Consider the following 18,924-nt stretch of genomic DNA (forward strand, 5'->3'; position numbering starts at 1 on the left):
TTGTCGATTAATGTTAAATATGTTTCCTTGAAAAAACTTGACTAACATTAACTGCCAAAACTTACATATATAATTTGTATTAGTAAAAACATGGTTTGGCCATTAAAGTTATGAATTTCTGCCCTTTGGAGACGGTTATTAGGGGAAGAAGAACAAAGGCTATCACTGTTTTGATGTGTTGACTCTGGTGCAGCTGGATCAGGAACTGTTGATGAAGCTGCATACATTATTATCAAAGATGTGAGGCTGCAGTCCAGGCTTAATTGAAACTGGATGAATAATGCATACTGTTGGCCCTTTTCTTTTTTTGGTCACATTTGAAAGACAGAGTGTAGCTTTGGAGCCGGCATGCACACGTGGAGGAATCTGTTGGTGAATGACGCATGCAACGTTGGCCTTACACATTGTTGTTTGTGTTTTTTTGAAAATATATATATATTTAAAATTCCTATTCGCCTGTAAAAAAAATCATCTTCATATCAAAAGTCTGACCTTTCCTAGTTGTATTGTAAATAAATATAGTTGTGATAGCAGCCTTTTGTCACAATCAGCTATTTCCTGCTTATTAAATATGAATGCCAAATTAAAGATAATGCTGTCACCCTCCTTATTTTCATGCCGGGGTTCCTAGATTCGGACATTTTGTCCCGGCCTGGCTAGTGTTGGTATTGAGCTTTGTCTAAGGCAATTAATTCCGACCCAAATCAGATGGTTACTCATGCATGAATGAGTAGGCTTTTATCTGGCTGAAAAGTTAAACACTTGACAGGCGAGAAAGGGCTAGAGCGTGATGTTAAAGTAAAAGAGAACGAGGGCAGCAAGGTGTCAAACACAGCAGACACCCCTGGGTTTGCTCATAGGACGCGAGACCCATGTGTTTGGGTCATCCAGCTTACTGCTTTGATTCACTATGAAATTACTGAATTGCCTTTGAGTTCATTTTCACAAACAATTTTTTTTATATGTCATTACTTGTGTGCACGACTGGATAGCTCAAATATGATTATATTAATCTTACCCCTCCTTTTCTCCTTTGTCTAAAGAACCTGGCGGAGGCAGAGTATTCTGTGGCTTTGTTCATGTACATGCGTCTGTTGGGCTACCCAGCTGACCGCATTAGTATCCTCACCACCTACAATGGACAAAAACACTTGATCAGAGACGTCATCAACCAGCGTTGTGCCGGCAATTCCTTCTTTAGTCAGCCTAACAAGGTAAGGACCTCGTGCACCAGTTGACACTGACCCCAGCTGTATCCAATGATTGTATTGTTTAAATGATTGTAAAGCATGTGACAGGAGAAGTATGTCGTTATGAGATGTAAATGAAGTCTGAGGAACTTTTTTCTTTTCAACGGAAGCATGGCTGTGCCCATTATGCATTCCATGACTGATACACACCCACATACACATGCATGTACTGGCAACACTATTAATATCCTTTGAGGTTGACACATTTATTTTCTCCTGTCAGGAAGAACAGACATATGTTCACATCATATATGCGTGTAGTACTCATTACATTAGTAGGAACATCATGACACACACAAACGTTTTTTTCCACACCTTCAGCATTCAATGCACCAACCTTCTATCCTCTGTTGCACTGAGAAAGAAATTCACATCTTTCAATCCACATGTGGCTTTTTGCTGTTTCTTGCCTCCCATTACCACAAACACACAGTCTTCTCTTCCCCCTGCAACATTTAAGAAGGTTTGTTCATTTCAAATCCACGTTTTCTCAACTCATTTTTGCAGCGTGACACACAGTATTCCTTGAATTAAGTGGATCTGCATAATTCCTGAAGGGTGGAAAATTACTGTGCAATAAACTTTTTGGCTGTTGTAGGCAAGGCACAACAGTATTTCTCTTTTTTTCAACCTGGCACTGCTCCATCAAATCACAGGACTATAAGCTGCTGCAGGTCATAAGACCTAAGAGCAGCAAGAGACATTGTCCCCTCTGTCCTAAACAGTAAACACACCAGCTGACGAAATACCTCTGCACATCAAATTCACGGAGGCTTCTGTAAGAGTGTGTGTTTGAGGACAGGATTTAAATGTGCATTCTTTGAGAGTGGGTGTAGATTCCGTGCTGTGTTCATCCCTAAAGAATACTGTTGGATTGTCTTCAGCCCACGGTATTCCCCCCTACTCGTCTTGTCTCGCTCCTCTCTTTCCTTCCTTTACACTGTGTTAAGTCAGCAGCCCGTTGGCACGGTTCTTCATCCGTTTTCTGTTTGTACTGCTAAATGTTTTCACCCGCTAGCCTCAGGTTATGCGTTCCTTTGTCTTCCTCTTTTTTCCCCCAACCCATATTCTCTCACCTTTCTGTGGTCTCTGTTCTTCGAGGCTTTTACTGACTGTACGATGCCACAGAATATTTAGGAATGCCAGAGAAATTTGCAAGATTGGAGTGTAAATGGCACATCACCGGTCATTAGCAGAGGGTCAGCATGCATCCAATTACATCGTGTTATTGACATATATTTGTCTGTGTAGTGTAAGTGGGAAGCAAGTTGGTTAATATAGGGATAAATATATATTAAATAAATGTGTTCTTTTATTATTATTTGTCATATTGTCAACAAATATTAAGAAAATACTTATTTTTTTTAAATCAAAGTTGTCTCTTGATAATATCTGATTCTCCAGCATGTAAGCATCTTCAAGAGCGGGTCACTAATTCATAGTGTTCTTTTTTTGTTTTAATGGAGGTCTTTGGCTCTGTAGACTAAGCTGCAACCCCGTCTTTGTTAGTAGGACCATTATATTGTTTTTTGGGGTCTTTTCGTGGGATTTGATGACAATAACAAATACAGAATATCAAATTTATGTTAGTACCTTTAACACATAAATGTACAAACCCAAATTCCAGATTATTACTGTTTATGAAGTGTCTAATAAGCAGGCAGGAAGTAAATGTGTCTTCTGGCCTTGTGTGCATTGTGCATTCATTGCGAGTCTTTATTCTGCTGTTTGTATTTTGTGCCATGCAACACTACCTTGTTGCTTTGTCATATCCCCTGTTCTGACAGCAAGCAAGAAATTGTGCTTGGTCATGTTAAATGTCCTACAATGTTAAGACACAAAGTGTCATTCATCGTGCTCATGGCATAAGTCAGTATGCATGCCTCGTAATAAAGTGACAGTGGTGACAGGCTGTTAAATTTGCTGAGAAGAGAGGGGGGGAGATGAAAAAGAAAGAGGGGCTCTTATGGGAAAATGCTGAGCTGCTGAAAGGTCATGGCGCAGAGCATTGGGGCCACAGTGTGTCTGAGTATATGCCACAATATCTAAAACTAAGCAAATGTCAACAGCCATCTTTCTTTACAGCTATGACTTCCTTTAGTAAGATAAGCAGTGGAGGGACAGTTAACACCAGCCACAATCCCAAAATTAAATAAATATATGAGCCTAAGCTATCTACTGAATCTAAAACAACAGTTGGCATTCATATGTATGCATACACATCTTTAATGATGTGTTTTTTTTAGTTTACAGACGAGGTCCAAATTAGCTCGCTTTCTGTTTGTGCTGTATATTTTAAACACCGGAAGAGTGTTTATTCATTCAGATTGCTTATTAAATCGTTATTACATAAATGCAAACTAGATTCAAAGCCATTGGATCTGTTCCTCTTACCCAAATCTCTGCCCAGTTCTTACAGGCGGCCAAGCAAAACAATATTGAAATTGTAAGCAATTGTGACGAAGTTGATCTATGTTTAGTTAGATTATTAACAGATGTGTCAACGTTTAGAGAGGGAAACATCTTCCTAACGTCACCCAGCATGCCTTTTTAAGACCGATATGAAATCCTTAGACACGTGGATATGAAGGCACAAAGAATGAGTCATAACATTGTTAACTCTGTCATTCCTGAGAGTCTCTTGTAAAAAATGTATTAATCCGACAGTCTGACTTCTGCACATTCGGAGCTGTAATTGCCATGAACAAGACATAGCAGGAATGATAGTCAAAAAGTAGAGATCCACGCTTGAACATTAGCATAGAGACGGTACGTCACTGTCTTCATGACCATGAGGAGAAGGAGGCAGAGATAAAAGAAAATAGTTTCTCTTTGCAACAAACTGTGTCTATGTGCACAAATGTGTCTCGCAGCATATTCTGTGTGTGTTGTTGTGCTTCCTTTATCCACAGACATGCATGTGCCACAATGACATGACCTCTGTAATTCACTCCCTGGAAGATTTCTCATAAATAACTAAACACCACGCAAAATGCTATGCCGTAGGGAGATTTTCTATCTGGGCTTCGTTTTCACTGTCTGTGTGCTAAGAATAACACTCTTTTAAGTGCCCTTTCTCTACTAAACAAGTAACACTGTTTTGGTTGAAACAATGCAGTTATTGCCCCTTTTTAAATCTGCAGTTATAGTCTACACCTCCAAAGGGTGTGCTAGAGTGGATCTGTGTATGCCACATTTCTGTAAAGCAGCTGATTGACTTAAATATATAGCCCACGACGCCACATGCTATTGTAAAACCGACATACTGTTGCCTCTGGTGCTGCACCTGTTCCGCAGAGCAACAGGAAGACGTAAAGAGGGTTTCAGGATCATTTAAAGTTGCATTAGCTAATCAGAGGTAACCGCGGCCACCTGATTATTTATTTAGACTGGCTGGTTTATAGGTTGGTTGCTGTAGTCCTGGACCTATGTGGCCTCTCGATGGGAGCAGATGATCTATTGATCCACTCTGCAGGATCGATCTATAGAGGAAAGGCCAACCTTGTTTTGTTGGGATTTGAATTTTGCAGCATGTAGCCTATATAAATGCATAGGAGTATTTTTTTAATGCAGGACTTAGGACCCATTTTGTTTATGTAACCATTATTCACACACAGTCTTGCTCCATGTGGGTTTAGGCTAACATTATTTTAACAAACAAACACAGAGAGAAAGGGGGAGGGGGGGTCCAGATTTACTTATAAATGTTTTATTACTTTCATGTACATGAGTTAGTATGAGTATAAAGGCAGATTGTCTGAAACAAGCTTCCTTTTGCTTTTGGGGGTGGGGAGAGAGAAAAAACAGCCACTTCTTCATTCTGTCTCTCTGAAATAATCACTGATCCAGTCAAGCAGCGTGGCCCCCAGTACCTGGGCCTAGAGTCTCAGGGGCCCAAGTGAGACTGGTGGCGTCAAATGCCCTCAAAGCCGAATTAGCCCATGTGGCCCACAGGGATTACAGCAAGAAAACCCATTCTATAATGAATATGTTTGTGTGTCCTTGCAGGTGACAACAGTGGATAGGTTCCAGGGTCAGCAGAATGACTACATCATCCTCTCACTGGTCCGGACCAAAGCCGTGGGACACCTGAGGTAACTACTTACAATACATGCCAAGCAGAAAAACTTGCCTGACTAAAAATAGACACCGTAAGCGGATATTCCACAGAAAAAAAAATGTTTAATAGGATCTGCTCCTTAGATACACATCAGCCGGGGAAACAGCACAGCAAAAATGTTGGCACTTAAATGTAACTGAAACACCAACTCTCTCAGGAGGGTTTCTCCTTTTGTCATGTGTAACTACTAAATGAAGTTTGCTAAAGGACAAAAAAAAAGACTAACACTGGCTGTCTTGAAGTATGCATGATCTTAATTTGAGGCAGGGAGGACAAAGTGGGCTTCAGGACTGTACTTTTTGTTCTGGTTAAGAAAAGCCATTGTGCTCTGATGATTGGGGTGAGACTATCAAACAAAGAGCTTTGCTCTGATCAAAGGCGTACCATATAACAGTCATTAAGAGGCATGATGGTCCACCAAACTGCAGTGGTAGGTTTTATGTTCTCTTTTTTTGTTCCATGTCCCATTGCTATCCACTCAACTACATTCCCATGCTGGCTTCTCTTCTTAGTCTTCAGCTCACTCTCCTTATCTCTGTGCTCCCTCTTCTCTTCACTCCCACCTCCTTCCTCATTTCACTGAATTTATTTGTAGTGAAATGGCCTTTGAGTCCTCGGCTGCCATGACATCCTGATGAGCTCCTCACACCTAATACGCTCCATGTTTTAATACGATTACGGCTAAAGTCTTCCACAGTACTTCTGCTTGCAATGCTGGCCTCTGGTGCCATTTCGACAACAGCTACAGTACAGCACAGCTTTATCACAGCTGTACTGCCACTGAAATCAGCCGCCCTCACATTGGACAGTCTGCAAATTGGAAAACCCTGTGTGAATAATAAGCCATTTCTTTTCTACCTAAATACATACACACACTCTGTCACTCCACACCCTTTTACCCGGCAGAGCAAACACTTAAAAGCTCTATTTTGTTCTAGCCTCAGCTCACAGATAAAGCAATGAATTGATGTAGTTGGGAATGAGAAGTGCAGCGGGCCACAGAGAGTGGTAGTTTATCTTGCTGGCAGCGAGCGCTCTCCTCTCTGTATCACTCATTTGATCTTGTCTTACACTGGATATTGCATCCTTACACACATTCTCAGCCGACACAACATTGGGAGGCCGTCAAAGGTTGTCCCTTGAACAATGTGCTACAACTCTAGTTATCAGTCTGTGAAGGGGTATACACGAGTTTCTTTTCCCCTGGATAAGTAAGAATGTTGAACTTCAAGGGCCTGAAAACCTAGTTTTCTTCTTACCCCGAGTGATGGAGTCATAGAACTTGAATAAAAATAGAACAGACTGTTTGCCGTGGTCACTAGTTTTGAAACCTCTGTTCAAGCCTACCATCCACATTAAGTCTCTGGTTTCCTTGTTAATGCAATTCCTACCTAGCAGCAAATTGAAGCAGTTTATTTCCTATTAATATTAAGCGTTTAAACCTGTAGGCTGCGTTCCCCACAATGCAACATGCCGCGCTCAGTTGTGTGAAGATTGTGAGGTAGGACTCTTACTGCTTCTGTCCTCATGGCAATCTGCTGCCAAGACAACCACAGGGGACGCAGCTGACCATGTGACAAGCTGACCCTCGCTTTGATGGGAGAAGCATTCCCGCTAATACACACAGGCACGCTCACGTGCAGGAGCACACTTTGACAGGGAAGCACAGATCTAGACCCATTCTGACATGTACACACACTGACACACATGTGAGAACACACAAATAGTATTTGACCACTTGGCCATGTCAAAGCACAGGTGGGCGTTTCTCAGTCGTGGCGTGTGCACAGACGACCATGCTTCACGATTGGCTCCCTTCTTCTAGAGCTTTCTGCTCATTGTTGTGTGTGTGGTTGTAGTAGTTTCTATCTGGAAATGTTTCTAGCTTTCAAGCTTCATTTTGTAGCATGCTTGAAATTTTGCAGTTTGCTTGAAAATTATATAAACCTACCGGCTGCATACGTTAACTTGATCATAAACCCTGCAGAATGGTTTTCATAAGCCGTTTTTTCCTTCTACATATTCATGGAACTCATCATGCATATTGTAAAAAATAATCCTCTTAATCTCAGGAAGTGCTCAGGTGGACATATTCAAAAGAATTTGGCTACATTTCAACGTATGTATATGTTGTGTGTTTGTAAGCGTGTGCATACAAACGTGGGTGTGTGCCAAATTCTTGTACATCAAACGAATGACTGTTTCCACTACCACCACAGATGTTTGAATAAGCGAAACACTCCCCCCATATATGCTCTGCCTTCTCTCTCCCGTGCTCAATAAACCAGTTTGCTTTTGTCTGAGATTTACGGGCCAGCTGGTCATATTTTGCTAAGCTCCATTTTGTTGCCTATTCAAACACCTAAAACACACGAAGGGTACCATTACGGAGATTTATTTTTATATACAATTACAATCTCCTCCCTTTTTAAAAAAAATAAATAGCATTTTTTCATGGTACAGTTTTGTGGGTTTTAGAAGTTGTCCTGGAATTTGTCCTCTACCATGTGTAATGCAGCCAAGTTAAATAATAGTAGATGGATGTATACACTATGAGGACACAAGATATTGTATTTTACGCTCGGGCTGTCAAATGCAGTGTTCGAAATGTTTTTAGTTGTTTAACTTGTGTGTGTATATTGGCATTCGGTGTTAATTCTCTAAAATAGGACCGATAAACAACCTTTTTCGCCACTAGAGCAAGTCGAGCAGGATTCTGCCATTCTCTGAAATTACTCCCCTGTCTCTAATCTCTTAATTCTACTGGATGACAAGAAAAAATAACTTGTTCGCCTGCTCTTATACTCTCTACCTCTCCCTCTCTTTGTGTGTCTTGTTCATCCCTGCCTTTTGCCTTCCACTCGTTTATTATTCTCTTAGCTTCTGTGTCTCCCCTCACCTATTGCTGCTTATACTTCACTAAACCTCTCTCCTCTTACTCTGCACGGCTTTTTCCCTTCCTTGAGTCTTCATTCGATCCTTCCACTTTGATTCCTTTGCTTCAGTTTTTTCACCATACACACAATTTCTTCACACTTTCCTTCTACTTCCCGTAGATTCTTTTGTTATTTTTTCGGCTCTCCTGTTAAACCAATTTTTAACTTTTTATTTTTTTCACTCCACAGGGATGTGAGGCGTCTGGTGGTCGCTATGTCGAGAGCGAGACTGGGTCTGTACATCTTTGGACGGGTGTCGTTGTTCCAAAACTGCTTTGAGCTGACCCCTGTCTTCAGCCAGCTCACTGCCAGACTCATGCAGCTGCACATCAGGCCACACGAGTACTACAGCCAGGAGCAGCCCGTATGTCAACGCACACGCACGCACACACCAGTATCTTAATGTTCAATCGTTTTCACTCAATAGCCACATTTGCCAACAACAACTGAACTTGCTTTTGCACATGTTCCACATCAATCCATTTCCACAAAACTGTTGCACTCTCCAGCATCTGCAGCAACAATGGTGCAACGGCCCCCTGACTCTGTCCAATCCTGCCTCTTTATTCTGAATGGCATCTTCTTTCCCTTTGGTCCCCACTGGCCCCGGCCTGTTAACAGCATTCTGCAGGGGCCATGTGCAAGCATGGGAAACACAGCCTGACTATAATTAACCCCCAGAGGTCAGAAAACAAAACCACTCTCCCAAATCCCGGCAGGCCCGCATGAGACGTCTGTTGTCTGGTCACTGTGTGATGCTGACTGGCGTGTGTGGCAACAGGGGTGTCTAAAATACCCCATAGCCTCTGACACTTCCTATGACTCTAGAGTGTTTATCCCCATGGGGGACAGTTCTCTTGGGCACACACATGGGGCCCCTGCTTAGCCCATCTCTGGAGTCAGTAAAGCCATGCTGCTTACACGCAGATGCAGATTAGAAGTCAGATTTTTGTCTGGCAACAAGACCAGAGGTAAAACAGGCTCCTTCATATTGCTGACTCAGAAGTAGTTGTAAAGCTACAGGTACACAGCTGTTTAATGCTCCATCTGAATGTATACTTATCTACAGCACTGTTGGATAGTATTAGGCAGACTGTAAAACGTAGTGTCTGATCACGGTCAATCACGTGGAAACACAATAAAGCCTTGATGTTTTTACTGATAGTTTTACAGTACTCGGAGCATCACCCCTGTATTTAGGAGGTAACAGCCCAGCAGATTGCATATTCTGCTCGCCTCACTCCTCAGTTTAGGATGTCAAACTCTGTCTGCATGCTAATATTTTCAAATTACAACTCTGCGTCCTTAACTCCTTTTGATGGTGCGTGAGCAGCAATCGCTTGAAGCGGCAAGTGAGACATTTTCTTTCAAATAACAAGAAGATAACGGGCAGATGGATTGTAATATCCTCGCACATTTGCATCAGATAAATCATTTACGATGTGGAGCCTGCTAACAAGACAGATGTACGTGTATATCACCATTCCTTTTACATCACAGCCTGGATTCAAAATTTTCCTTCTCTGACTGATCTTTTTTTGTTTCCTTCTCCCAGAGAGATGCTTCTGGACAGCCAGACCAAATTATCAAGAACATGCCAGAGATGACCAACCTGGTGTATAATATGTACATGCACATGATCCAGACATCCCAGAAGTACAAACAGGTAAACGCCTCTAATAAATACAATAAGAGTAGTGCCATCAAACAACATTTAAAACAACCAGCATCGCAGTAGTGTTGCTGTCTCATAGGCGCATCATCGAAGAGAGGCTGATTTTACTATTTACAACTGATTCGTTTATAAGAGTAGAGTGTACACACACACCACTAACAAATATTCATATTATACCTTTAAGTCTTGTGACATTAAGTGCTGCTAAAAGCTGTCAGTGTCTCTCCCTGGTTGCTTTTTTAGTATCTTTAATGCAGAACAGTAATTGGGTCAGATGTAAGAGATCTGTCGTAGTGCATATGGAGAGTTAACAGGACAGATGAATTTTTTCACATTTTATCCACTGTCACATATTGTCTCTTGTGCAATTAAAAAGAGGATTTTGACACGACTGTAAGAGAAGAAGTTAGGACTTGTTCACACTGCTAGCGCTGAAAGTCTAGACCCCAGAAAATACAATGCAATTTTTGAAAATGGGATCCGACCTCGCAAACCACATTGCGAGGTAGTTTCAAATGCAATTCCAGTCTAATTCCTACAGATGCGCCTCAGTCCAGACATTCTGGCGGCACAAATCGTAATTCAAAGTGTGGAAGTGCTGAACAGAATCTATTCTGCGACTCGCAGAGCGCTATAGAGGACAGCAGATGAGAACAATAGTCCGTGGAAAGACGCCAAAATAAATTGTCCGCTGGCACTTCCACTCTGCTTGCTCTTTTCGCTGCTTGCCCTTTGCAATGTGTACCAACCTCTTTCGTTGCCGAGTTTGTCTGGTGCAACGGAGGAGTTCTGCACTTGCAACTTGACTGCAAGCAGCGCGATTGTTTCCAAGGTAAATGCTTCCTTGATAGAAAGCTGCACCGCCAGCACAGCTTAATTGTTACTGATGCCGAGAGGGTTACCACAGCAACCCATGGAGATAGGGTTAATGATGTCACAACACACAAATCTTATCTGATCAATTGCAAATAACGGCGGGGACAATCTGCCTTTTTAAGATCGGATTTGAGAACCAAATCGGATTTGCCTGCAGTCTGAATGTAGCCTTGTAAAAAAAAAGACTGTGCTTTGATGGTATTCTACTCTGCCCTCAACATAGACTATGTCCCAGGAGAATACAAGTAGATATCATATTTTAGTAATAGGATTATATGAAATCAAGGTGGAAATATTCTTTAACATGTTTTATGCTTTCCTTTTCCACGGCTTCTCAGCAGCAACAGGAGAAACTGGCCCTGCCTCCACAACAAACCAAGACCGATGCTGTGGTTGAGAAAGAGCCAGTGAGCGCCGAGGACCCACAGGAACCAACCCCCATGGAGCAGGAAACCCCAGAAGGGGAGTCAAACTCAAAGCCAAACACAGAGGACACCAGCGAGAAGGAAGAAAAGCAAGATACACTGGGCCATGCGAAGATGCCAGAGCATCCTGGCAGAGACAGCGATAGCGACGATGACGAGGTGGTCGGTGGATCTGAGCAAAAGCCGTAGAGCATCTACATATGGGACTTTAATTAAGGGCCTCAGTTATTTAGGGAATCAAGTGGACTTTCCCTTTGGAAAGCTTAGTGGGGAGTCAATATTTGTGAATTAGTTTTCTACGGAAAGAAGATTCTGGTGAAAATGTTTCTTTCATTTTTTATTAAACATAACATTTTGTAACCATCATTTTTTTTTAATAAAATAAATGCAACTCCTTTATTGTCTGTTACATGTTTTTCTACATGTGCACCCACCAGAGCTTATACTACTCCTAAAGATGTTCTAATCGCTCTCACACGCACAATCTGACAGACAAATACAGTGTATCGTCAACATGTTTAAGCCTTGTTAAAATCTCTCTGTCATGATACTTCCATCCATTCATCTGCTGCCCTCCTCTGCTTTAAGCACAACTCAAATCTGATTGGCTCAGCCTATACCAGCTCCACAAGCTGCGACTAAGCTGCATTTGTAGGTCAGTCGCTTCACCCAAGGGCCAGTGTGCATGCTGGGGGATTTCAACTTGCCCTCTGGATGTACACAGTCGCTCAACTAGCAAGCCTTGAATTCTTTGTCATTCATAACTTTGGGTCGAGTACTAACGCAGAGTAACTTCAGGTTCAGGTTTTTTGACGACGAAATTTGGCGCTTAACAGTTGTGTTGGCATTAAAGCAACTATTCAAAAGCCAAGTTCCACCCCAAGTCGTTGTCGTTCAAACATAAATTCACTTAGAATTGAAGAGGTTAACGCAGTCCACAGCCCTGAAGGCAAAAACAGACTGGAAATTCATTCATTATCATGCACCAAAGGTTGGTTGTTGTTACATCATACCTCAGGCAGGCTCAGAGAACAGGTCAGCTGCACAGCTGCTCGAGCCTGGGCCAGTGTAAAGACCTGATGGAGGACTATGTGTTGATAGATGTGGAGAGACACATTTGTTGTATTCAGTCAAGTGTGGAGCCATGTAATGTTTTGTTCCCCCCGCCTCCCCATCTTCTGAAAGCAGAGCACTCCGGCTCCAAGTTCTCATGAGTATTTTGGAGTATCAGAATATGCCTCTGTCGGCTGAGAAAAGGATTAGAATGAGAGGTTAGATAAGGAAGATTATCCCTGTCGGCCGAGTCTGCCTGTACAAATTGCTGCTGGTTTTGGCATGAAGCCTGCGAGACAAAGACCAATTTACTGTATCACATGATGCTGAAATGTTTTATTTTTACTGACTGAACAAACTACCACAATAAACTTGTGTGCAGCCATAACACAAATGTACTGTTCTGTCATATATATAAATATATACTGAAGGAAAAAAATATATATATATATATATATATATATATATATATATCACCAATAAGTTCTCTACAAATCCCATGACAGCAAGCGTACTCTTTCTTGAGTCACATGAGTGTTTGTATTGTGCAACATTCTCCTTCCGCGAAGCCGTTCAGCCACTAACTTTGTGTGTTTTCTTCCGGCTGGCCTCTTGAGAATGTAGTAGCCTGTGGTCCCTTGTTGTAAATTAGAGCTAACTGGTGGGACGTGGCCGCTGCTCGCACACAACGGCTCTGGAAGTCTCGAGAAGGGTCTGTGAGACTTGAAGGAATAGCTGCAAGCAAGAAGGAGATTAGAGCTCGCATCCTCCAGAATCTTTCTCTGCTGAAGGTGAACATGTCTTTTATACTCACACGACAAGTATTCATTCATTTGGTTAATAGCTACTTTGCAAAGCGCTCACTTCTAACCTTTGCTATGGGGCTGATGTGTCACAGAGACTAACAGCAGGCTTTAGTAGTAGATCATGATTTGATGAGTAATTTATATACAGTATACGTGTGTGTGTGTGTGTATATATATTATTCCTCTTGCCCATAATCTTGTTTTTGGACTGTTACATGAATTGCAAGTCTCTTTAAATTACCAAATAACCACAATTATACTTAATAAAATTGCCTCTTAAGCTGTATAGTATGTTATTTAAAGAGATTTGCGATTCATGTAATCGTGGAAAAACAAAGTTTTTTAATTCTAGGTGCAAGAGGAAGAATTTATGGACCGCACAACAGAGATAGAGAAGTGAACAGAGAAGTGAACAGCAGAAGTGTTTTATTTAAGGTCTGGAGTCCAATTGTTCAGGTTGTGCAATATTACACTTCCCTTTTAAATAATTTACGAGCCGTGTGTGTGCGTGTGTGTGTTTTTTTTCCTCATGTCCCAAAAGCACGGGTTCCACCGTGGGACACACTCTTGTTGAATGTGTCATTTAATGCCCAACCCTACTTGTCATAACAGGAAATTACACAGTACATCGTCAAGACAGTGCCTGGAGGGAAGAAGCATCTGACCATTGTCTCTTAAAGCTAAAACAGGCGTGGGGAATCAGCCTGACAGCACACAACGCTTTCACACTCATAAAGCCATCACTTCTACAATCTCAATTTCAAGGCTGGGCCTCGGGGCAGATTATTCTGTTGGATTTTAAAACCGAAAGAGCTCTCTCTTAATAATGCATTTCCTTGGGTGAAATCAAATATCACTATTGTAAAAGTCTCCACATATTTTCTTTATATATATACACATTTATTATATGTGCAGTGTGTATATATATTATATAGCTATATATAATACACATGTATTATATGCACAGTATATATTATATAGTTATAGATATTATTATTATAGTGTGTGCGTGGATGCATATAGGCCCATAAAGCATCAGGTATGGTTGATCACACATTACACACCATTCCAATTAGCATTTTTTTTCCTCACAGATAATACAACGGCAGTTTGAACAGCTCAAAATTGCCGCACATCATCTTCCAAGCCACTGTTCGTTATCGGCATTGACAGATAAAGTAATGCTCATTACCAAAGTTATGCATGATCTCCACTGATCTGCTATTAGTGGGTGACTAATGTGCCAGCGTCGGTCTTCAACACCCTGTAAGTGGGCGGCCCATTGACCTCACCAGGCAGACAGGCCTGTTGGTTATTGCTTGTGTTTGCCAGCTTATCATGCTTTGTCAAGGCCACTGCCTAATCCTAACAAATACATCCAGATCATCAACAGGGCACGTTTCAATCTGATAATCTCCCATCATTGCTGAAGAGGCACGGCCGCTCACAGGAACACACTCTGCTGTTATTGCCGTGACTGACATACTTTCGGTTACTATCCTAAAGTGCACTTCTGCCGGGCTTTCACTCAAATTCCAATGATCAGTTCTAGTTGTATGAATTTGGCTTTGCAAAGCATGCTGGTGGGCACTTTGATTCGCGCCACTCATCTTTGTCTTCCTCTTTCTAGACGAGGATGGCCAGTTGCGGGTCATGTTTCTGGAGCGTTATCTGGCTGCTGGTTCTGATCTGCATAGGCTGGCCTCTCAGCATCACCTTAGGAGGTCTCTACGGCCTCATCAGCCCCCTCACCACCTGCCTCGGCCTGGACCGATTTTCCGACTTACTCCTGGAGGGGGCCAATCTGGGCCGACTTTGTGCCAATAACATGAAGCACGGCAAGCCTTTGTGTTGAGATCCACTCTGGGTGATCGGGCCCAGACAGCAGGACCAGAGATTAGAGGAGAGATTTGCGATTCTCTACAGAAAAAAAAAGAAAAAGTATTTGCCTTGAGAACCGTTAATGCCTGTTTTATGTTGACATATCCTGAAATGATTGGCACTAAAAAGTCCGAAACTTTTGAGCAATTATGTAACAAAAAGGAATGTACGGTTTGAAAAAATGGATTGCGCTTGTTCTGTTAACATGTAATTAACCACGGACTCCAAATTTGTATGGGGTTGTCAGGAAGAAAATAGGCTTTGTGTTCATGGTCTGTGTTTGCTGTTTAATTCATGATGACACTGCATGGAGAAGATAAGAATGAAAATGGCAATTTAACAATGGAAATACTTAGACTTGTAAATGACTGTATGGAAACTTTTAATGCGATTAAAAACTGCTTTGAACTTGCCCTCTGTGTTTGTCGACTGACTTATTGTGTACAGTATGTGGTGGAAAATCCATGTTTTGAAATTTTAAGGTAAATAGAGAAACGGAGAAAGCTGAAGATATAACGGAGGGAATTCTATTTTGCCTCAAACTTTTTGTTTACCTGCTTTTTCTCCTATTCAGCGTCACTGGCGTCTGGAGCTTAGCCCAACCGAGTTCAATGGAAGTCAAGGAGAGAGTGTTGAAAATAAATTGCTTCGTCATCTCGAGCCAAAAACAGACCGAAACACACATCAACAACTTATGGCTGTATTCTTTTCTCCTTTTTTTTTGCTCCTTTGGGACAGTGGAACAAGATGTAAACACAACATTTGATATATAAGCAACATATAAAGTTGTCGAAGTGGCAAATTTGTTGGCAAACATTTGCTGTTCATAGCCAGCAGATGGTGAGAAACATTCACTTTGAGTCTGAGTTTTTTTAATATACCAAACTATGACTTCTGCATACTAAAGTATGACTTTTTAAATATACTATGATTACTTATTGACTTTCTCACTTTTTTGACATTATTCTTTAGATATTCTATACTCGGGCACTTTTATGACTTATTCCAAAATACTACACTGATACTTTTTTCTCTATTTTAGACGATTACATTTTTCAACAATTCATATGATTATGTTTTGCATAATATGATTTAGTGGCAGAATGTGAGAGACAGCTACTAACTCTGGGAGGCAGACTGCGAATAAAACATGGAATTATTCAAGCCAAAACTAAACCTTTGAGATGGTGTCAGAATGTGTGAGCCAGACTTTCAAATCTAATTGTTTTTTGAATCGTGTCTAATGAGTCGCTTGAGACCGACACATTCAAATTTGTATCAAAGTTTTGAGATTCTGGATTCGGGGTTTAGGCCTCTTTTCCACCGAAGCCTTTGAAAGCAAACATCTTCAGTCAAGATGAAAACGGCTCAAAGGCCTGGATGTTACACAGAGGTTTTGGCATTGTGGGTTCATGCCTGAGTAAGTTATTCAATTCTGAAAACCATCACCCAGAGGAACAAGTGAAAAGTTCTCAGCAAAAAGCTTTGATTGTGAGGGGCAACCGAATATAACCGTCTGGTACATCGGATTGGATTTTGCTTCTCGTCTTTGCACCATTTCACATTGACACTGCAAGGAATCGCTGTCTGTGAGTCTGTCTGCATATCTCCAGGACTGCGTATCCGATCTCATGCACACTTGGCGGGTGTATAGCTGGCCACCAAAAGGAAGTGCTATGGCGAAAATTGGTGCAATTTGGACACGAGACATGTTCAATTTTCATAGGTTTTGAATAAACAGATGAACAGAACACTGTGTAGCAGCAGGGTCGGAGCTTCAGGGCTCTGCAGTCCAGCATGGATGCTAGATAAAGGTACAAGCAAACTTTTATTCATTGAGTCAACATGGGAACATCCTACGCGGGGAACAGTGACACTCTGTCAACATGTTATAAACTTGTATATTTCATTTTATTTCTGTTTTTAGGTTTTAAACATCTGCCTCTCGGGACTACAGATGGAAAATAGCCTCTTGGCTAACTCACATTTTACAGAAATGTTTTGATTAATGTGCACTGCCCCCTTAAATAAATAAATAAACTAGCATTGCAACATAAATGATGTACGTTTTTGCCATACTAATTCATAATGTCACAACCAGCAAAATAACTCCCGTCCACCTGTGTCTGGCTTCGCAGGGTTATTTTTCAAATGAGTGTATTTCCCAAAATATTGAACAATTCTCATTAATTAGTTGAATAAATCTTGTTCCAGTCTTTTTTTTTAATTCATATATTATTCCTTCGGTACACTGTTGCATGTTCGCATGACCTCCATCCCCTTCCTTCTGCCATGAAACTTTAACTTTGACCTAAAGTTAAGTTAGGCTATTATAGCGTGCAGTATCTCAGAGGGACATGGAGCTATGTTTAATTCCACTTCTTTTCGGCTAGTTGTTAGTTTTAACTCATGTGACTCAGCCGAGTGTGCTCTGAGCTGTCATGACAAATGGGGCGGGGCATGCTTTTGGATGAACAAACCTTTTAGAGGAATATGTGGTAAATTATCATTTTCGTGTGGCACATACTAATTGCGTGACCTGAAGTCCCTCTTTGCGTCGTTGCTGCTGTTAGGCTCAGTTCAGTTTGCTTCGGTTGAGCTCATGTTTGAGCTTCGAGGGCAGAGGTAATGTTGTTCAGAAGAGTTCATCCTTTCACGAAAAGACTGTCATGAAAAGTTTCATTTACTGCTATTATTTCTTTTTCCTGTAATTATTTTGCAGTACTTCATGCTATGGCAAGGTGAGTAGTTTGAAAGCTAAGTGGTTCAGTTAAGCCTCAAAGAATGTGGATTGTGTTAAGTGGAGGGATGTTAAGTATATATTTCAGATAATTGTACTTGATTTTGTTTTACATATTGCGATACTGTGTCCCGCTACATTTCAGGAAGACAAAATCTTACATTTTAACTTGACTACATTACTTTTGACAGCTGTACAATCTGTGTGATACCTTTCTAGAACAGTTTGCACAATAAAATGTCAACTGTAAAGCAACATTTTTAGAATTCAGGTATAGACAGACATGTATTTATACATTTGGAGGGTTTGGCCGATTAAAAGGTATGATATATTCACACAGTGTGAGTTCTTGTTTGTAAATACAGCATTCAAAATGTGCCCCTCTTCTCCAGCTCAACAAGCAAACAAAGAGAGAGAGGGAGAAAGTCCACAGTGATGGTCGAGCGAGCTAGAGAGTGAATGAAAAGAGAGTCTGGCACCAGTGAGAACAAAGCAGTGAATCAGAAGAAAAAAACCTTCTGATTGTTTCATGACAGTCACACAGCAACACAAAACCAACCATCTGCACATTTTCACACTGGAGATGTTTGCTGATAGTAAAACTCTTTTCATGTGGAATTAGCCAGGGGAATTTCTAATCACTTTGGAATCTTTCGCCAATATTGACGGCTAACTTTACACTATGTTCACAGCAAACTTCTCCGTAAGTTTACCGCAGAGGCTTATTTTGGCGGAAAAGTTCTGCTGAGGCACCGTTTCTACTTTTATCTTGTGATGCACTTTTGAAGCTGGTGAGTCAAAAAGTAAAAAACATGAAACAGAATCACAGTCCAAATGAAACCCCAGTTGAGCAGCTGGGGTTGCATGGACATGCAAATAGAGACACGCCCGAATGACACATTGGTGCGCCTGAACTTTTTGGGAGTAAAATGTGCAATACTTTAAGTGTAAGCAATGCTACAGTGATCGTACAAGGCCACGTTCTCTTTTGGGTCTGGAGAGGAATTGGCTTCACAACAGCATCCGTGAAGCAGATAGTACGCACATAGAGAAGAAAGCAGCGTGTTAGAATTACTAATATCTCATAAGCTTAATTAAACGGTTTGAATATATGCAAGAGAGCAAAAGCCTATTGAGCTGAACTTCTTCGAGGTGCGAGGTG

At 41.3% G+C, this 18,924-nt stretch overlaps 1 protein-coding gene and 1 long non-coding RNA gene across 3 annotated transcripts in view; both read left to right on the plus strand.

The window, feature by feature from the left end:
• The window catches only part of aqr (aquarius intron-binding spliceosomal factor), a 43,278-nt gene extending 31,610 nt beyond the window's left edge, over nucleotides 1-11,668 (plus strand). Inside the window, exons 32-36 of one of the 2 annotated variants that reach the window (XM_068580765.1) lie at nucleotides 1,044-1,214; nucleotides 5,259-5,344; nucleotides 8,496-8,670; nucleotides 9,862-9,972; nucleotides 11,196-11,668. In XM_068580765.1, coding sequence (XP_068436866.1) covers nucleotides 1,044-1,214; nucleotides 5,259-5,344; nucleotides 8,496-8,670; nucleotides 9,862-9,972; nucleotides 11,196-11,471 — 819 coding nt within the window. In that variant the 3' untranslated portion in view covers nucleotides 11,472-11,668. The remainder of the gene's footprint in view (nucleotides 1-1,043; nucleotides 1,215-5,258; nucleotides 5,345-8,495; nucleotides 8,671-9,861; nucleotides 9,973-11,195) is intronic. The other variant, XM_068580766.1, reaches the window with a different exon arrangement.
• Nucleotides 11,669-12,953: 1,285 nt separating this feature from the next.
• Nucleotides 12,954-15,435, plus strand: LOC137788183 (uncharacterized). Its single transcript, XR_011077719.1, has 2 exons — nucleotides 12,954-13,126; nucleotides 14,772-15,435. It is a non-coding gene; the product is annotated as an uncharacterized lncRNA (long non-coding RNA).
• The last annotated feature ends 3,489 nt before the right edge of the window (nucleotides 15,436-18,924 follow it).

The sequence above is a fragment of the Clinocottus analis genome, unplaced genomic scaffold (assembly GCF_023055335.1).
Source record: "Clinocottus analis isolate CAN_PGR_092001 unplaced genomic scaffold, fCliAna1.0.p SCAF_17, whole genome shotgun sequence".
Classification (NCBI taxonomy): Eukaryota; Metazoa; Chordata; class Actinopteri; order Perciformes; family Cottidae; genus Clinocottus; species Clinocottus analis.